Below are 15,875 nucleotides of genomic sequence, written 5' to 3' on the forward strand. Positions count from 1 at the left end.
CTTATTTTTATTAATATATATTTCTATATTAACAAGAAATATTTTAAACTTTAATTAAATTCTATCAAAGATTATAAGCTTTAGCATTTTTATTTTAAATTATTCACTAATATTAATAATACTAGCTAGGGGTCCTATTATTTAAACTTTAAACTATTCAATATAATCAATTTAATCCTTATTTAACTTCTCAAATATTTAGATATAACTGCTTAATTAATTAATATAATCTTTCAACTATTTAAGTTATTTTATTAAATTATATTTTTCTTCTTCCACTTCACGCTAGATTTACTTTGCCTTACCAGGAATTAAAAAAGATCTAAATACATTAGATACTATAACTTAATAGCTTCTTATATAAGACTTCTCTTTTTAATATAAGGATCTTAAATTATTATAAACCAATACTTATCAAGTATCTAGAAAGAGTAAAGCTCTTCACTAAATATCAGTTTAATAATATTCTATTATTAAAAGAGCAGATGCCTAAAAATTATATAAGCTTTATCATAATAGCTTAACTAATCTATAAGTAATAATATACTTAAGATTAAATAATTAATTTAAGATAATAGAATAAAACTAAATACATAATAAAAGAGTATCTTTATATATTCTATCATCAGCATAGCTATTATAGCTAATTCTTAATAAGTAGCTCTGCTAGCTCTATTCTTAACAAATATATCTAACATATCCATTTTCTAACAAACAGCTCTATTAGCTCTGTTACCCTAACCCTAGTGGTTACAGATAATCCTTTATTCCATCGTGCATTAGTTCCCGTAGGACCTAGTCCAATCTATTGGCTGTGACGTTTCTGATTCTCTGACAATAATATTAAGAAAGATAAATAGCCTTTATTAGCTAGTATTTTATATTATTAGAATCTTTTAAAAATCTAGATTACTAAATACCAGCACACAATGAAGATAATTTATAGGTATCTAGAATAGAAGAAAGTATAAGTAAAAGGAAAGAAGTTAATAGTTATTCTTTCCTTTTCTTCTTTCTAGTTTAGTCTCTTCGTGTTTAGCGACCAAATAGATTTGGCATTGCATCGTCACAGTAATTCTTAAATATATAAGTTAGGAATAGCTTCAATAATTAGAATTTAGCTATTTATAAGCTTTTATATCCTATTAATTAGTTCCTTTTCTAAATTAGTAAAATCTAATACTATTAAGACATACTATTATAATAACAGATTCAGAACACTATATTAGCTAGTATTAAAAATACTATATAATCTACATATCTAACTAAAGAGAATATTTAGGGGTTACTTGAGGCCATATTTATGATCAGAATAGGGGTCAACTAAGACACGTATCCGATGCCTATTCTGGCCAATTAGGTGCACCTCTGTGAAATACGGTGTTGGTTGTGGATTACATGCTGTATTCGGAATAGCGGTCATAATCCGCTGTCAGAATGTCTCTATTCTCGTACAATATTAGTTGTCAGTGCTAGCCCTGACGCGCATATGCGACATCTGGTTACGTTACCAACTACGTTACGATTAATTCTGAAAGAATCAGCAAGAATCTTGACGCGGTGATATCGACAACCGCGGTTGACATCATCTGCTCAAGGCGTTGAGCGAACATCCTCGCTGCTCTTCAATATCTCGAGCCATATCCGACGTTATAAGTTGTTAGTTTATAATTTACCATGGAATTTTCGTACTAGACTTCAATAATGGCCAAACAATAGATCTTATGGTATGCAAACGCAAAATGTCACAACAGAGCTGAAGTAAAAATTCGTTACACAATAGTTCCTGGCAGCCAGAGCAAGATGTAGGAAATTTAGTATAGATATCGAAAATGCCGGTTTTGAATATCTGTGTGGTCCGAAAAAGCTAGGTCAGGGTCAGAAGCCTCCTCGGTTGGGGACTGAGCCTGTTCCTTGTCCCTTTTCGCATTGTCAGATACCACAAGCTGTCGTAGGAAAATCGCGAGTACGACCACGCCCGACATGGTCGCAATGAGGGCAATCTTAGCCTGGTTGTAGTTTGGCGCATCACCTGGCGCGAACATCTGAGGGCCGATCAGGTTGCCAATGCAAAAGGCAACCAACGTCAAAGCATTCCTCATCACGCGCTTGGTATACCCGCTCGTATTGGCTGAATTCCAGCTGTAAATAATAGGCAGCATCGCTGGACAGGAATTGAGGAGATAGACCCCGATGAGCTTGCCGACTTTGTGTGAGTTGTCCAGGCCTAGGGAGATTAGTTCCATATTTTCTCCAGGAGGAGGCGAGGAAATTACATACCCAAAAGTAACCCGGCACCTAGAATGCTGGGTAGCGTGATGATTGCAATCATGTAAGAGCGTTGTCCAATCGCACCGATAATATACGTAGCCGCAAACGTTGCGATGATAGAGACTGCTCCAGACGGCATCTGTATGATGGTCGTTCGCTCCGTGGAGAAGCCAAATGTCGCGATGATGATGCTGGAGAAATTCGAGACCGCGCCATTATCAATCATGGCCAGTACCGTGATGAAAAATAACGGCCAGGTTTGCTTGTCCTTGATCAGGAGCTCCATAACTTGATAAGGCTTGAACTGCTTGTTTTCGATGCCAGTTTGATTGATTCGCACGTGTTCAACAGCCGCGATCTTTTCTTTTTCCTCGAGGAACCAGGCACTCATGGGAGTGTCCGGTAGCGCGAAGATTGTGATGATCCCAACCACGGCGGTGAGGCATCCCTGCAATATTGCGATATCAGCTCAAGTGCTCTCAATGTATGCTGGAAAAGCATGCGGGAGTACCATGAAAAGAAACAAGATCTGCCAGTTCTCTAGTTTCTCCGAGTGAACGTGTTGGAAACCATAGGACAGAGCGGCGCCCACAATCTGCGCGACACCAATCTGCATATACCACAAGCCTGTGCGGCGTGATTGCTCTGGTTTTGTCCACCACATGCCGGTGATGAGGATGAGAGCTGGCGCCACCGATGCCTCGAAAACACCCAGGAGAACACGGACGACCATCAACGGGGCATAGCTCCGACATGCTGCGTGGCAGGCAACAAGAATGCCCCAGCAAAAGACGTTGAATCCGAGGTACTTGCCAATAGGCATGCGCTGCATGAGGTACCCCGTGATGGGCTCCGCGACAAGGTATCCAACGTAGAAGATGGTTCCGAGATTGTTATACTCGTTCCCCGGCAAGAATTTCTTGATTCCCATCACGGCAGCATAATTGAGTAGGGTCTTGTCAAGGTATTGCAGAAAGTAGATAGCCATCAGGATGGGCATGACCCGAAGGTCAATCTTCCACCGCAGGACTCTGGTCTCAGTAACATCGACAAGCATTCCGGCCTCCTTCTCTCGCGCCAGAAACTCCAGCGCCTTGTCACCGCCATCATATTTGCTTTGCAACACGGGTGTCGGCGCGACAGCCGCGAAGGCAGAGGTTTCTTTCATGGTTTCGATTCAGTCGGTGGACATTGGACTCCTAGAGTCGCGAGCACAGTATTTATCATTTTGGGCCCGATATTCATCATAGTCTTTTATCTTTCGTGTCACTCGGGCATTGTAATTGGACCCCGATGGCACGCTTATCAACGCAAATCTTGCTAATAGTCAAGAGGGTTGCAGTAGGGACCTTCCGAATTTAGATCTAGTACCGCGATTTATCTCCAAAGCATATCTGAGCATTGACATTCTCGAGTGGGAGGTTTCTCGGACAAGTCCTGGTAATTCTTTGAAGCCGATTTTTGAGCTACTTGATGAAGAAATCCGGTGAGCCTCATCGAGTTGGCTGGCAGACAGTTGCGTTCGTCATACACACTTGAGTAAGCAAAGTCCCGCATGCTGCACTCCAGCGAGCACTCTGTACATTCCTTCGAGATGCTCCATTTGGTGGAGACTCACGCAAACTCGGGCTTATCGGGCCAAGTCGCCAAATTACATAAGTTTCAGCTTCACCTGACTGATGTGCACGTGACGGGATGGCAACCCTAAGCCTAATCTGGCACTAGGCCGCAGTTCCCTTCATTCAGAACAACTTCATATTCATATGTTTGTTTCCTTTTCACCTTTCCAGAGCGTGCACGAATCGCCACGATCTGATCCTTCGTGATCATGTTTCTCACCTTTAGATCTTCAGAGGGAAACGACGAGCAATCCCGTAATTCCAAAGAAGCCAAACAGAATGAGCGCACTAGCCGACAAAAGTCTACAGCACATGCCTGTGCTTCATGCCGTCGTCGTAAAATCAAATGCAACGGCGAAAGGCCCTGTGAGGCTTGTCAATGGTATAAGACACCTGAGATGTGTCTCTATCCTGAACGACGCCCGTCGCATAGGTAAGAACGAGTGATAGGAAAATCAAGACAATCATCCCCAACTGAATTAAATAGTCACTCGGAGAAATCTATGACAGCCACCCCAAACTACCGAGGCACGCTGGAAATGCTCTTTCCAAGCACTGACTTAGAAGACCTCGTTCACTTATCAAGAGAGCAGCTTCTAGAGTTGGTCACCTCGGTTGAACCCCAATATTCTCAACATCAGCATATACCGTCCGTGGAAACCCATGCCTCGGCGGTTTCGCAGGAACGGCCCGGACTGGAGTCATTGCATTCAATGCCAGAACGGCAATTGGATGAAAATAATTCTACGAGCACCTCGGTCTCCATCGAACATATATCAGACGACGTTAATGCACTCTCTCATTCGGCTCTACGTCCCACCTCCTACTTGGGGGTGTCGTCCATACAGGCCGCGTTTAAAGTCATTGCGTTGCTCCATCCGGAGTTTGAGTCAGAATTTGCTCTTCCTACGTCTAAAGGAGAAAGCCACCGGCCTTCCGGCTCATCATTTCAGTCACCACCATCACAGTCTTTCCTACCGTCCACAGAAACGCAAATTCTGGACGCATACTTTGTCAATTTCCAGCCATTTTCGCCGCTTTTGGATGAAGCAGATTTCCGTAGGAACCACTCTGCTGGTCTGCGGAAGGACGACAAATGGCTGGCATTGCTTAACATTGTTCTTGCGTTGGGCACCATCGCAATCGCGGGCGCTGACGTTCACACCCACAGACCTTATTTTGAGCGTTCAATGAGTCACTTGAACCTCAGTTCGCTGGGAAATCCCACTTTAGAAGTTGTCCAGGCCTTAGGGCTCATAGGTGGTTGGTACTGTCATTATATCAGCCAGCCGAATCTGGGATATTCTCTAATGGGTGCTGCGCTGCGAATGGCGGTTACATTGGGCCTACACCGTGAACCATACAATTATAAGGCGCCAGATCCTGCATGGGTCGCCCACCAGGAACATAAGCGTCGCATCTGGTGGTCGCTTTCCTGTCTAGAGATCTGGGGCCATGAGACTCTTGGCCGGCTAAGCATTGATTGTTTTGGGCCAAGCACTACAGTAAAAATCCCTCGTCAACTTGAAAAGGTGCACTCTTCACTCCATTTCTGCTACGAGCAAGAATATTTTGTCTCTCTGACAGCTACTCCTAGGAAAGCTATTTGAAAATTCTTCCATTGATAGAAAACATCCGATTTGTGAAGATCGCCGCAAAGATACAGGATTCTCTCGCAGCTCTTCCAACCTTAGCGCACACGGATATGTTCCACATGGACTCGCAACTACTTCACTGGTGGGAGAATCTACCGCCAGTCCTAAAGGACTACGAGCCTTGTCCAGGCTCGCTGTACACGGTGCGAACTGTTATGCGCTGGCGATTTTACAATCAACGCATCCTACTTTATCGACCCGCTCTCCTAAGCTTTGCGATGCGGCAGGTTCCATTTATAGCTCTTCAAGCCGAGGAATGCAGTGCTATCCGGAAATGCTGCGAGATCGCTGAGATGTCTATCCAGGACATTTCATCTACGACCGGCCTAAACCAAGTTGTTGGTTGGAATGCTGTCTGGTTACTATTTCAGGCCACCATGGTCCCATTAATTTGTTTATCTGCTGGCTCTGCAGACGGCGATTGCTTTGTTTCTTTTGATGCTTGCAAAACACAGGTCGAAACAGCCTTACTAACTTTTGATCGTATGCGGCCCTACGGACTCACTGCCGGACGTTCTCGCGAGGTTGTTTCTCGCCTTCTCGAAGCCAATTTGCGTGATCCCCCGATGGGCCCTACTAGCGGAGGGTTCGGTTCGCAGAATCTACCACTGGGGAACACTTCGGAGAGCTACCAGCAAATGGCTCAAGACATGGTATTAGATCAGAATGCCAGCTCCTTCGAAGATTATTGGTCCCATTACATGTGGCAGTATCTGAATTTGCCTACGCCCAACGGAGTGTGGCCAGGAATCCCCAATATGGACTCTGATAATGACATGATTTCCCTTTTAGATCCTGCTGGGGAAAGCGTATAACATCACTTATACGCAGCATGCAACGGGGACTATTTTGGATATCTTTGCTATATATTACGGTGTTTCATTACCATATCCAACGACAAACATCCATTCTTTCTATATAGTATTCGCTTGTCTCTGAACCTGCTGGGTCTGGATAGTTACCCTGCCATAGGTCTGAACAGCACAAGACCCACCCAGTTCGAACCGGTAGCGTCTAGCGCGCAGTACTTTCTTCATTCCATCCTAGGAATAGATGCCCTACACTATGGATGATGAGCATCCCCCGCAAAATTGAAACCTGGGTTGGAAGCCGACACCCAGCAGACGCCGAATGAGGAAATATTCCGCATGCTCCGTGCCAAAGAGGGCTAGGCTCGGCTGTACCCCGGTCGCCAATTTCCCTTGGCTCGTGTAGCCCTACCAATAGGACTTTTTCGTTCAGAGACGATCTTCATCCACAATTGTGCAAACCTTGAGAAATATCTAGCCAATATGAAACAGATGGTTGCATCAGATAAACACAAGTGAGTAAAATTTCCCTTGACAGACTATTCCGTGTCCATATCCGTCAAGGACCTCAGCCCACCCCCGAGGACTCCTGCGGATCATGCACTGCGTTTGTATGTATATTTAAGGACGTCAAAAAGCGCACCACAACATGCCCATTGTTGGAATCAACATCAAGAGAACCTAAGAGAGTTTGAGCACCATGAGGGCCACCAGTATTCTCATCCAAGCATGTTTCATCGTTGCCCAAGTGGCGTCTTACTCCACGGGTATCCAAAATACAGGTAGTCAAAGCATTTCAAAGGTTGACAAAGAGATCGAATGGGGCTGACTGTAAACACGGTAGCGACACGTAAACGGAGTGATACAACTTTTCCTGGCACAAGTGGACTGAATTTCACGATTGACGGCACTGCTGGATATTTTGCAGGTAGCAACGCTTACTGGCTAAGCTTCCTGACCGACAACGATGACGTTGATAAAGTTCTAAGTGATGCAGAGAGCTCTGGGCTGCGCATTATGCGCGTCTGGGGTTTCAACGACGTCAACACGGTTCCTTCTAGTGGTACCGTGTACTTTCAACTGCTCCAGGACGGGAAAGCGACAATCAACACTGGTTCAGACGGTTTGGAGCGTCTAGACTACGTGGTTTCTTCCGCTGAGCAGCACAACATCAAGCTGATCATCAACTTTGTCAACTACTGGTCAGATTACGGTGGAATGCAAGCATACGTCAGCGCATTCGGCGGTAGCCTTACGTCCTGGTACACCGACTCTGCAAGCCAAGAAGCCTATCAGAATTATATCAAGACCGTCATCTCAAGATACATTGATTCACCGGCTATCTTTGCTTGGGAGCTTGCCAATGAGCCTCGTTGCAGCGGTTGCGATGTCTCCGTAATCCATGATTGGGTTGCTTCTACCAGTGCCTTCATCAAGTCAATAGACTCAGCGCATCTGGTGTGCCTTGGAGACGGTTTGTGACTCTGCCTCAATTTTCACTTATAAGAAGTAACTGACGTCGTTTACAGAGGGTTTTGGCTTGGATATTGACTCCGATGGAAGCTACCCTTACGGTTATTCCGAGGGCACCAATTTTACCTTGAATCTAGGTATTGATACCATCGACTTTGGCACCTTCCATCTTTATCCTTCCAACTGTAAGCTTTTTCCCCCACCCCCATCACAATATATTATTGAAGGCTAACCCCCCTGTGAAGGGGGCGTTTCAAACTCTTTCGGCAGTCCTTGGATCGCTGCGCATGGCGCCGCATGCGCAGCAGCAGGCAAGCCTTGTCTTGCGGAGGAGTATGGAGTAACCTCTGACAAATGCAGCGTAGAAGGTGGATGGCAAGCAACAGCGCTTGACACTTCAGGTATCGGTGCGGATACCTTTTGGCAATTTGGAGACGATCTGAGTACCGGCGAATCCCCAAATGATTACTACACTATCTATTACGGTACTGATGACTACACTTGTTTGGTCACCGATCACGTTGCAGCGATCTAGGTTTATGGGAAAGGAGGAGGAAATGATTATCTCACACACTAGGTTCAGTGATGATGTTCTTGCTCTTTCTTCCAATCAGTACCCCTTGTGTAATTGCAACTGAAAAGTGAATTGTGAATGTGTTGTTTTAATAGCAAAACCCTACCCTTTCATGTATATCTATCAGCCTATTTCTTACTACAGTCTCTCTTTTAGCTCAGAGGCAGATATATGCAAATTTATAAAAATCTCCCTGTTGTCCAGAACTCAATAAGACTTTAGGCATAATATTGACAACATTCAAATTAAATAAGGAGCTGCCCATCAAAGGGGTCAATTATAAAAATTCTTGTTCATGTACATGAATAAGCTAATTTCTATGAATTTAATGATGTATTAATCATAGTTTATACTTTGTCACGAAAAGAAAATATGTTGGAGTTTCCTCACGTCACATAACAGAACTTCTTCCTATACATGTTTCCCAGATTAAAACAATGTTTGAACAACACACGCATCAAAACGTTGTTAATGTGTCTCTTCCTACTGAGACAATACTCTCCGCGATGTATTGTTGAACATGCTTTATAATAGTGCCAAAATATACAATTGATAAATTCTATGGTCAAGCTATATCTAAGTGAGTATACTGATCAGGCCCAGAAATACTTGCCAACATAATTATTGACCTAGATAGCGGAAATTGAGCAGAGGGTCGCCTTTTTTGACCCCTGTGGCCGTTATAACCTGCTCATCCCCAGGAACAATGTCTAGTGCGCTGTCGCTGAGTTGCACATTCTCTCGCTCTTCAAACACAATGCATTTCACTGGTTTTCGAGAGGATATATGAAGAACCTGCTGGCCAGAGACAGGGCCAGGCAGCTGCTTTACTTCTAATCCCCTGTCAGAAAAGTCGAGATACTTAAATGGCTGTGGCCAATCGACGTCTCGAGCGACGACCTTGTTGTCGACCCATAAGCGCGCAGCTAGAACATGCGGCTCCGGCTGAGCGATATGATCAATTACCCCGTCTTTTATAATGTTAGTTGTGCCATTGGGCACAATAGAGACGTTCTGGAAAAGAGTTGGAGGACGCAAGTCATGTCCAGTTACCACCGAAATGAATCGTAGCTCCACAGTCCCGTATACCACCTTGGACAGACTGCTAGCAATCCACATTGTATACGCGCTGCGTGTAGGGGGTTGTGCATGTACTGCACTCCAGTCGTGATGCTCACGCTGTACACCAACTGCCAAGGGCTTCAGCACCCTTTTAACAGAGTAGTATGCGGGCTTTGGTCGCAGAAAGTAGTCAACAATTGCCCACGATATTGTCGGCCAACAGTCATTCAATTGCCAGAGAAGCGCACCGCCACAATGGCGCTCATCACCCCACTGTCGGCGCCATCCACGATATCCAAACATCATGGTCTCTGACTGAACTACTTGTGTAAGGTAGATGTACGTCTAAAGATGGCGTCAGAGTATTGCTTTAAGTAGGCCAAAGATAAAAACACACCTCTAGATCCGTGGCCATCCGTAGGTTTTCCACTAAATATGTCGCTAGTCTTCGCTCGTGACCATCAGCTTTGTTGTGGAAATCAAGAACCTGTGATTGCGGAAATTTGTCCGCATCATTCTCGACGAAAAAGTCAATCGTTGACATATGTGGGAAGGCCTCCATTCCGAACTCGCTGTTGAAGCGGCCACCCAGTGTTTCAAAAATCTGGTACTTTTCTTGTGTTCCGTGCCATACTAGATCAAATCTTCATCAGTAAAGGTCCTACGGACTGGCCTCTGGAAATTGAGCATGACAAACAAACCATTCCATTGGTGCATATCTCCCACAGTGGGATCAGATGTTCTCTTTCCATCACCCCATGGGCTCCCTGGATGGTATACAGTGCTTGGAGAAAACTTGGCGACTACATCTGGCAGTAGTTTCTCATAGATATAGCGAGCAGGGAAGTCTGATGCTAGCCAGTTTTCTGGGTTCTTATCTTCATAATTGTAAGTTAGCCCTACCTGCTCTTGGACTTGGTAATCTTCGTTATTGCCGACGTATATTACAACGCACGGATGGTGCCGTAGTCGCCGTACGTTGTAAACAGCCTCCTGCTGTATCGAGTCCAGCAGCTCAGGCCAAGCTGGATAGTTACCACAACCAAACATGAAGTCCTGCCAGACCATCACACCAAGCTCATCACAGGCATCATAAAACGCATTATCTTCATAGATTCCGCCGCCCCATACTCTGCACTTGACAGATTAGAACGGTTCCTTGATATAAATATGTTGATGCAAAAAGAAAAGGCCCAAAAGAAGGGTGAAGTTTTACCTGGACATGACTTGGCCGCCTGCTACCATCAGCTCGATCCATTTCCTGTACCGCTCCGGACTTATGCTAGGGAGCAGACTGTCGGCTGGAATCCAGCAAGAGCCACCGCAAAAAATATCAACTCCGTTGATTCGGAAAAAAAAGGACTTGCCATGTTTATCCTGCTGTTGGATGACCTCGCTTGTCCGAAAGCCGAATTTCTTGGAGACACGATGTAGTTCTATTCCACCACCTGTCAATGTTACCGACAACTCGTATAACGTCTGGGATCCGTAGCCGTGTGGCCACCACAGTTCCGGATGGTTGACCTGAAACGTTGCTTGGGCCGGTTGGTCAGCCGTGATAGGGACGTCTTGTCTTGCAATTTCTTGTCCACGCAAGCTGAGGTGGAAGTGAGCGGTATAACTTCCGGGCGTTACGGCATCTAATTCAGCGACTCCTGTCACAGTTGCCGTTTGGTGGTCTGCGGCCAACTGCGCCTGTGGCCACAAATCGCTAACTCGCGCCGAGTACACCTCTAGGCGCACCTCACGCCAGAGACCTGCTGTCATGATGACCGGGCCCCAGTCCCAACCCCAGTGGTATTGTGACTTACGCACGGCCAAACGCGACAAGTCGCCATTGAAACCCTCCCATCTGTGGCCCGGGTGTTGATCGCGTATCTGGCGTGCCTTGCTTTGGGCGCAATCGAATATGACATCCAGCACGTGGGATTCCTTCGATGCCAGTGCCTTGGTGATGTCAATGCGATAACCTAGAAACATATTGCTGCTCTCGAGGATTGTTTCGCCGTCAAGTCGGACCGTGGCGAACGTGTCTAGGCCGTCGAATACAAGCGAAACTGCGCCGCCGACAGGGACCTGCGGACGCTGGAACTCATGCCGGTAGTGCCACGTCCTTTCATTGACCCACCGGGCCTTGAGCTCGTTGAATCCCAAATATGGATCAACAAGTCTAGATCATGTTAGCCAACAGGGTTTATCAAACACGGGGCTTGGGGGCTAACTTTTTGTTCGCCATGAGGTCCTGATGGACGACCGAGGGAACTGTCGGCACGGGCATCCAGGCCTCACCGTCATCGTCCTCGCCATCTTTGAATACCCAGCCCGTGGACAAGCGCTGTTCAGAGAAACTCATCCTTGCTAGTGCTCGAATCCAGGATTGTCTCACGGATCAAGATACTTGGAACGACAACCAACTATAAATACGACATACTGCAGTGACGCTAGGCCCAAAGAGACACGGGGTCTGTTCATTGGAGCTGCCCGATTCGGTCCTGGCCAACGGCTGGGGTTGGGGATAGCTTTTGTCGAGCCACTGGATAAGTCGCCTTTTGCTTGTTTGATGGGCTTACGGCTGTCGGATTATTATCCAGTTTATGCTGGGCTTCCGTTTCATGCTGGGGTATGATTCTCGCGGGGTAACATTGTATATTCCTTGCCATTTAACAACCACTGCTGTTTAACGTGGACATAGAATAGATAATGCTCGCCATCACACACGCCTAGCTTGTTTTATAGGTTCATATTTACTGACAATAATTGCCATTGTCTTAATGAAAAGCATAGTTCGTCTTGCAGTTCATCTTTGCATTTCCTTCGCATTTTTTCACTAATACTTTCTCTGCTAGGCTAAAGTAACATAAATACACCTTTTCTCTTTCTTTTCTTTTCTTTTCTTTTCTTTTTTTTTGACGAACTTAGCCTGGGACGAAACTAGTTATCTTGTCGAGCTGATGAGACCAGAGAGTTACAGTACGCCTCAATGGACGAACCTATGCGTCAGCTTTAACTTCTAGCACGTTGTTGTCCGTGTCAACGGCAACTCTGGTGGGCTTCGTCGACTCCTTAACCGGGTTACGCGCTTCGAAAATAGCGTCAAGTTCCTCAAGCTACAGAGTTGTTAGCAACTGTCTTCGGAGGAAAAGGACCCCGTCTTTCAAGACAAAGTAAAGGGAGGATATAAGATAACATACCGTTCTGTTTTTGGTCTCCGGAAGCAGAAAATACATGATGACAGTTTGGATAGCATCCCAAATAACAAAAATGATGTAAGTTTTCCAACCAATCTTGGCCAAGGCGACCGGCCATGCGAACTGATTAAGCAAACCAGAAGCGTTAACAGCCAGTGCTGAGAAGGCCATACCCTTCGCACGCATTTCGTAGGACAAAACTTCGACAGGGTACAAGGCTTGAAGCGGCGTCAAGCTGAAGGAAAAGACAGCACCGAAGATAAAGATAAAGGCTAGGGTGGCATTAGACGCGGCCGAGTTCACACTTCCTTGCGAATCATCGACTTGGCTCGAAGCTGCGAGCACTCCGATCCAAACAAGAGAGCAGCCGGCCATTCCACAGAGCATCATTGGGCGCCGGCCAATTTTGTCAATACACGCAGCACCGACAAGAGCCCAAAAGAACTGAAAACAGGAATAGCCCAAGTTTATATTCGCCTGAGTAACAGAGGAAGTAAAGCCGGCGCCCTTGAGGGCTGGAACCAAGAAATACGTCAAGACACCATTTCCGGCCCATTGTGCGAAAATGGCAAAGAGGCAGTTGCATGCTAGACGATAAAAGTTGGCTCGACTGTTGAACAAGGTGCGATAGTCCCAGAATCTCTTGTCCTGTATTAAGGGATTAGAAACAACCTTAGGCAGACAAACAAAAACGGAGGGAGTCGTACAGATCCAGACATGTTTAAATGAGCTTCATACTCGGAAAGCTGTAGCCTCACCCATACGGATTCAGGATTCCCCAGGCCATGCCATTTGGTCAAAACAGCAGCCGCCTTCTCTTGCTTCCCATTCACGTAGAGCCAACGAGGCGATTCGGGAATCATCCAGCAAGTACACACGATAATACCAGAGAAGACCATTTGAAGCCAGACAGGGATCTGCCAGGACTCATTGGTAGTGAGAGTAATACAGCCACGCACAGCACCAGAGGCAAGAATCGAGCCGATAAACCAGAAGGTATTGCGGTAGCCCGTAACCATTCCGCGAAAAGAAGGGTGAATCGTCTCGGCGACATAAATGGGACCTGCGGCGGAGACTACTGCTACACCGAAGCCAAGTACGAACCGACCACCCATGAATTGATTAGCAGTTGGGTTGTAGATGGTGAGACCACACACGATGGTGCCCACAATGATCAAGAAGCTGCCCAAAAACATTCCAACACGACGACCCCATGTGTCAATGGCGGGGCCAACGAAAGGAAGAGCGCAAACACCCCCAATCTGATACATGGCAGATACCAAGCCAGCCCAGATGCCCGCATCGGAACCATGGAAGTATCCTAAAAAGACATTATTCGCAAGAAGACCACTGAAAAGCGCACCGTCGAATCCGTTCACGGTCTGGCAGCAAAAGCCTACCATCAAACAGAGCACCAGCAGCAAGCTAGTTGGGTGTGTAAGCCGAGGTGGTTCCAGAATCAATGCTTCATTGTAGCTTTCGTTACCAACCATGGTCCGGACGGTGACATCCTCCTAGGCAAAAGCATATTCTCAGTACAAGAAGGATGTCTTAGTGATTGTTGCATAACTCACCACTTGCTGGGTGCCAGGGGGATGCTGGGTTCCCGCGGACTTCTCGCTCGCATCCATAGCAGTCGGTTTGCTATAAGTGATTCAAGATAATCTTCATGGGCTGCATTTTCTGGGGAATATCGGAGGTGGTGAGTCGAGATCTTTTGTGAATATTATACCAATGCATCAAGCGGACTATTCAGCACTACGCCGAAAACAACACGGCAGCGTTCAGTGAGAGTCTCCATGCAGCCAGGAATGGCTAATTAGTTGCAGTCCTGATCCTTATAGAAAATCCGAGGAAAGTTTGTGGGATCAGGAGAGCGGAGGAAAAGCTCTGCTGTGTTATGCCGAAAACGACACGGAGCCGGCAGCATGTGCGTTCTAGATTTGGATACAGACTGTGGAGGATTCCTCGGAGTCTGTCTCCAGAAAATCCCCGCACCATGATTGTTTTCCAGAACAGTCACGGCGTAAGTTGCAACTTAGTCAAGTTGCATGTGGCACAGAGGGTGGGTTCTGGAATAATCCGTAACTGTCATATACGCGATTGTGTGGGCGTTCCGGTGGCCGAGTTAAGAAAGCCGAAAGTTAGAGTAGATATATATATATTTCTAATCAATATATAGGCACAAAATTGAGATCTTGCTTTTTATACGATGCTTGTATTCCTGATCTCCCATTTTGCCCAAAAAATCACCATCATCACTTTCTTAGTCTGAGGTACATTCGACAAAGCCGTCGTAGCTAGAAGCACCAGTATGGGTGATCAAACCAGCATATTCACCATCGCCATTGAAGATGACCCGATCTGTGCCAGGATCACTGCCCGTGAAAACCTTGTACGAGCTGAGAATTGGGTATTCGTAATAAGGACTGGAGACGTCGAAATCAAAGCCTTCGTAGTCCTCGTAGCGGTGCGGGTAGTCGTCTTTGGTCTCGCCAGACTGCAAGAGGGAGTATCCTTCATTCAAGGCGGCATCGATATCAGATTGCCAGTAGCAGGTGCTGCCGCAGGTTTCGACGCATTTGTCCGCTCGGGTGCGAAGTGCAGCACCAGCGTAGGCATTGGCGAAGAGAGCAAAGGTGACAGCGGCAACCTTGAACGGAGATGAGTTGGCGAGCATACTTGGGGTTGATGAGGGGTTTTGCTGAGCATGAGATGAACTAACCTTGTAGACTTGCATTTTGTGGATTAATACAACTGAACGCACCTTTGTCTTTTTTTATTTCATATGAAAAAATCGCACCATACCAAGGGCATGATGCAGCCATTTAAATAACATTTAACAGAAGGCATGTCCGGAATTTGGGTCGTATTCGGTGGGGACTATGATTGCACTGGTGAATTCAGTCAAACCCGCAAGTGTTTTCAAGCTGCCTGATGTGGAAAGTCCGAAAAGCCCTGTCCAAGTAACATCGCGAGATGCAGGTAATTAAAACCTGCAGATTGGATCTACTAGGCGGCGATCTTCAGGCCTCCAATAAGCTCGTGGAAGGATGATAGGACAGAGTTTGCTACCCTAAATGCAGTGCGACTGGCTTGCAACGTCTTGGCCTGTATTCTGATACGACTGCCTGGAAGCCATGAAAAGAGCGATCATATCATTGGCATCTACTTAAGTGGGTGTTCTCTTTCCCGGTACGTTGGTCCGGTTTATGCTATATTCT

General features: G+C 46.1%; 6 protein-coding genes across 6 annotated transcripts, besides 5 other annotated features; 2 read left to right on the forward strand and 4 right to left on the reverse strand.

Annotated features, from left to right (window-relative positions):
* Positions 1 to 97: part of a repeat region (Identified by RepeatMasker using a combination of RepBase library and repeat library created with RepeatScout) that runs on past the window's edge.
* A 427-nt stretch (positions 98 to 524) lies between these two features.
* Positions 525 to 843: a repeat region (Identified by RepeatMasker using a combination of RepBase library and repeat library created with RepeatScout).
* Positions 838 to 1,070: a repeat region (Identified by RepeatMasker using a combination of RepBase library and repeat library created with RepeatScout).
* Positions 1,071 to 1,072: 2 nt separating this feature from the next.
* Positions 1,073 to 1,435: a repeat region (Identified by RepeatMasker using a combination of RepBase library and repeat library created with RepeatScout).
* A 379-nt stretch (positions 1,436 to 1,814) lies between these two features.
* Positions 1,815 to 3,439, reverse strand: UA08_09269 (hypothetical protein; the record flags this gene model as incomplete). The annotated part of the gene is made up of 3 exons (XM_020265194.1): positions 1,815 to 2,227; positions 2,281 to 2,641; positions 2,783 to 3,439. The coding sequence occupies 3 exons, from the start codon at positions 3,437 to 3,439 to the stop codon at positions 1,815 to 1,817; spliced, it is 1,431 nt and encodes a 476-aa protein (XP_020115537.1).
* Positions 2,719 to 2,772: a repeat region (Identified by RepeatMasker using a combination of RepBase library and repeat library created with RepeatScout).
* A 660-nt stretch (positions 3,440 to 4,099) lies between the features above and the next one.
* Positions 4,100 to 6,360, forward strand: UA08_09270 (hypothetical protein; the record flags this gene model as incomplete). The annotated part of the gene is made up of 3 exons (XM_020265195.1): positions 4,100 to 4,323; positions 4,378 to 5,395; positions 5,488 to 6,360. 3 exons carry the CDS (start codon positions 4,100 to 4,102, stop codon positions 6,358 to 6,360), a joined length of 2,115 nt encoding a protein of 704 aa, XP_020115530.1.
* Positions 6,361 to 7,054: 694 nt separating this feature from the next.
* On the forward strand, positions 7,055 to 8,362 carry UA08_09271 (putative mannan endo-1,4-beta-mannosidase A; the record flags this gene model as incomplete). The annotated part of the gene is made up of 4 exons (XM_020265196.1): positions 7,055 to 7,136; positions 7,283 to 7,828; positions 7,884 to 8,012; positions 8,073 to 8,362. The coding sequence occupies 4 exons, from the start codon at positions 7,055 to 7,057 to the stop codon at positions 8,360 to 8,362; spliced, it is 1,047 nt and encodes a 348-aa protein (XP_020115531.1).
* A 660-nt stretch (positions 8,363 to 9,022) lies between these two features.
* On the reverse strand, positions 9,023 to 11,816 carry UA08_09272 (Beta-mannosidase B; the record flags this gene model as incomplete). Its single annotated transcript, XM_020265197.1, has 5 exons — positions 9,023 to 9,808; positions 9,861 to 10,096; positions 10,165 to 10,595; positions 10,680 to 11,633; positions 11,686 to 11,816. 5 exons carry the CDS (start codon positions 11,814 to 11,816, stop codon positions 9,023 to 9,025), a joined length of 2,538 nt encoding a protein of 845 aa, XP_020115532.1.
* A 637-nt stretch (positions 11,817 to 12,453) lies between these two features.
* On the reverse strand, positions 12,454 to 14,282 carry UA08_09273 (hypothetical protein; the record flags this gene model as incomplete). The annotated part of the gene is made up of 4 exons (XM_020265198.1): positions 12,454 to 12,570; positions 12,655 to 13,299; positions 13,359 to 14,165; positions 14,226 to 14,282. The coding sequence occupies 4 exons, from the start codon at positions 14,280 to 14,282 to the stop codon at positions 12,454 to 12,456; spliced, it is 1,626 nt and encodes a 541-aa protein (XP_020115533.1).
* Positions 14,283 to 14,917: 635 nt separating this feature from the next.
* Positions 14,918 to 15,391, reverse strand: UA08_09274 (hypothetical protein; the record flags this gene model as incomplete). Its single annotated transcript, XM_020265199.1, has 1 exon — positions 14,918 to 15,391. One exon carries the CDS (start codon positions 15,389 to 15,391, stop codon positions 14,918 to 14,920), a length of 474 nt encoding a protein of 157 aa, XP_020115538.1.
* Positions 15,392 to 15,875: the final 484 nt, after the last annotated feature.

The sequence above is a fragment of the Talaromyces atroroseus genome (assembly GCF_001907595.1).
Source record: "Talaromyces atroroseus strain IBT 11181 chromosome Unknown scaffold_20, whole genome shotgun sequence".
NCBI lineage: Eukaryota > Fungi > Ascomycota > Eurotiomycetes > Eurotiales > Trichocomaceae > Talaromyces > Talaromyces atroroseus.